This window comes from Chelonoidis abingdonii, chromosome 11 (genome assembly GCF_003597395.2).
Source record: "Chelonoidis abingdonii isolate Lonesome George chromosome 11, CheloAbing_2.0, whole genome shotgun sequence".
NCBI classification, from domain to species: domain Eukaryota; kingdom Metazoa; phylum Chordata; order Testudines; family Testudinidae; genus Chelonoidis; species Chelonoidis abingdonii.
This window is the reverse complement of record NC_133779.1, coordinates 44,338,699-44,341,070: the sequence shown is the minus strand read 5'-3', so window position 1 is coordinate 44,341,070 and position 2,372 is coordinate 44,338,699. Positions and strand designations below refer to the sequence as shown.

Sequence of the window (2,372 nt, the reverse complement as noted above, 5' to 3'; positions counted from 1 at the left end):
GGCCTGGGCTGCAGCCACCTGACTGGGGAGAACAATATTTCCCCTGGCTCTAGCCAGGCCAGTCCCCTGCCCCCCGAGGGACATGCACCCCCTCCCCCACTCCAGGACCACCTCCCCAGGACGTCGCTCTATAATCCCACAGGATCACACCCTGTAACCGCCCCCCTACCTACCCCAGGAGCTCCCCCCATCACTTTGCCCCCAGCATATCCCCCCCGACGAGCTGAATAGTGCAGCATGGCCCCGTGCTCACATTTCTGGCACTGGGACCCCCGTGTCCTTGACCCTCCCTCCTTGGCTCTCTCCCAGGGGGTGCATTGGGTGGGAGACAATTAGGACAGTGGGAAGCACCTTGCCATCATTGCGCACTAATCCCCCCCCTCCACCACCCCTGGGTTTGTGTTCTTCTTTTTGGTGAAATTTTCTGGGATGAGCCGACCTACCCCCTCCTCCCCCAAATCCCCCCCCTCAGTGAGCAATGTGGGCGGCTTCCACCCTCAGTGCCTGCCACTGGCACCCCCCACATGTGCCTGGCAGGGCTGCCATGTACCAGGCACCGGCGTTCGGGGGTGTACCCAGGCAGTGTACGGGGACAGGCATTGGGCCACACGCTGGGCGAGGGGGCCCCCCTGGGCAGGATCAGGCCCTGATGCTTACGTCACTGTAAGGATTCTGCTTCTTGCCAGGGGCGCTGAAGCGCCCATGGGTGTGGTAGGTGGGGTACTCGTTCATGGGCTGGTACGAGGCCTGTGAGCTGAACAGATCCAGCTTCCCACGGCTCCTCCTGCGGCACGAGCAGATGATCTGGACAGGCGAGAGGAGGCTGGTCAGTAGGGATGGGGTGCAGAGGGAATGGTGGGGTCAGGCAGGAAGAAGGAGAGAGGCTGGAGGGAGCCTGAGGCCGGAGGGATGGGCAGTGGGGGACACTCACCAGCAGGATGAAGATGAGGATGCTCAGCACCAGCAGGATGCAGACCAGGACCAGCAGCGCGATGCCCCAGCCAGGCACCAGGGGAGCTGGTGCTGTGGTGGTTGGGGAAGAGCTGCCAGAGTTCGCTAAAACACAAGTAGGAGCAGTCAGGGGCTGGAGAGGACCTGGAGGGGAGGGATCCCAGCAGAGAGACCCAGGACAGGGGACGCAGCTGGCCAGGGACAGTCAGGGGCTGTCGGAAGGGGCCTGGCCCTGGGGTGCTGGGAAGAGGCTGAGTGTGATGGCCGGGGGCCCAGCCCCAGCCCAGGTCAGTGAGGACAGCTCTCAATGGCTGCACTACCAGGGGCACAGGAGCCCTCCCTCCCCGGGACAGACACAGGCTGGGCTGGGCTGGCAGGTCAGGCACCGTCCACACACCCCAAAGCAGCCCAGTCAGGGGCCTCTGGTGGGAAATGGAGGAGCCCCTGAGGGCAGCCCGGTCTCCACAGAGCTCTGCACAAGGGCCACAGACACCCCCCCCCATCAGCCATGGGCTGAGCCCCCAGCACAGGGACCCCTGGACACATGGTTGTGGAGACACTGCGGGGCCTGGCTGGAGCCTGCTCACCACGGATATTGTCCAGCTGGAGTCCACCAAAGCTGTTCTGGCTGTCCAGCCTTTGTGTCAGCTGCTGCTCAATGTTGGTGGTGCTGATGCTGGCATTGCTCACTCGGTACTGCAGGACGGACTCAGTCACCACCGAGCCCTGGCTGCAGAAAGGGGGTGTTAACTGGGTCTGGTCCTGGCCCTTCCTGCGCCCCTGCCCCTACTCCCCCATTCCCATCTGTCTCTGCCCCAGCTCCCCCATTCACACCTGCCCTTCCACTGGCCTCCCCAAAACACCCATCTGCCCCCTCCAGCTCCTGCCACCTGGCCCTGCACCAACTTCCCCACACTATCCACTGGGCCCTGCACCAGCTGCCCCCCCACAACCCCTTTGAACCACCCCCCTTGTGCCCTGACCTGCCCCTGCTCCAGCACTCCCCCCCACAAGGGCAGTACACCTGCCCAGCACGGGATCAAGCAACCAAAGCTCTGGGCTGTCAGACACCCCAGGGTCACCTGCTCTCTCCTCACCTTTCTCCACCCCACCCCAGCCCAGGAGGCAGCAGGCTGCCCCCTCCCCTGCCCACAGCTTGGGCAGCCCCATGGCACACACTGTACCTGAAACGCAGTTCAATAAATCCCAGGTAGTTCTGCCCATTCGGGCACGCTGGGCAGCCGTAGATACTGAGGTACTGTCACAGACAGAGGGGAACAGAGTCACTGCCAGCACCCCAGCCGGCTCTGGGGGAGGGGCAGGGAGCATCCAGCTTGGCAGATCTGCCCCGGCCCTGCCAACCTTCCTTGCTCCTCTCTGGGGTGCAGGGGCACAGGGTGTCTCCCCAGAGCCGGCTGGAG

General features: G+C 64.1%; 1 protein-coding gene across 1 annotated transcript in view; it reads right to left on the bottom strand.

The window, feature by feature from the left end:
* MUC1 (mucin 1, cell surface associated) overlaps positions 1-2,372 on the bottom strand; it is a 14,137-nt gene that overhangs the window by 4,836 nt on the left and 6,929 nt on the right. Inside the window, exons 3-6 of the mRNA XM_032767165.2 lie at positions 2,136-2,209; positions 1,539-1,681; positions 932-1,056; positions 658-804 (exon numbers count right to left, since the gene is read on the bottom strand). Coding sequence (XP_032623056.2) covers positions 658-804; positions 932-1,056; positions 1,539-1,681; positions 2,136-2,209 — 489 coding nt within the window. The remainder of the gene's footprint in view (positions 1-657; positions 805-931; positions 1,057-1,538; positions 1,682-2,135; positions 2,210-2,372) is intronic.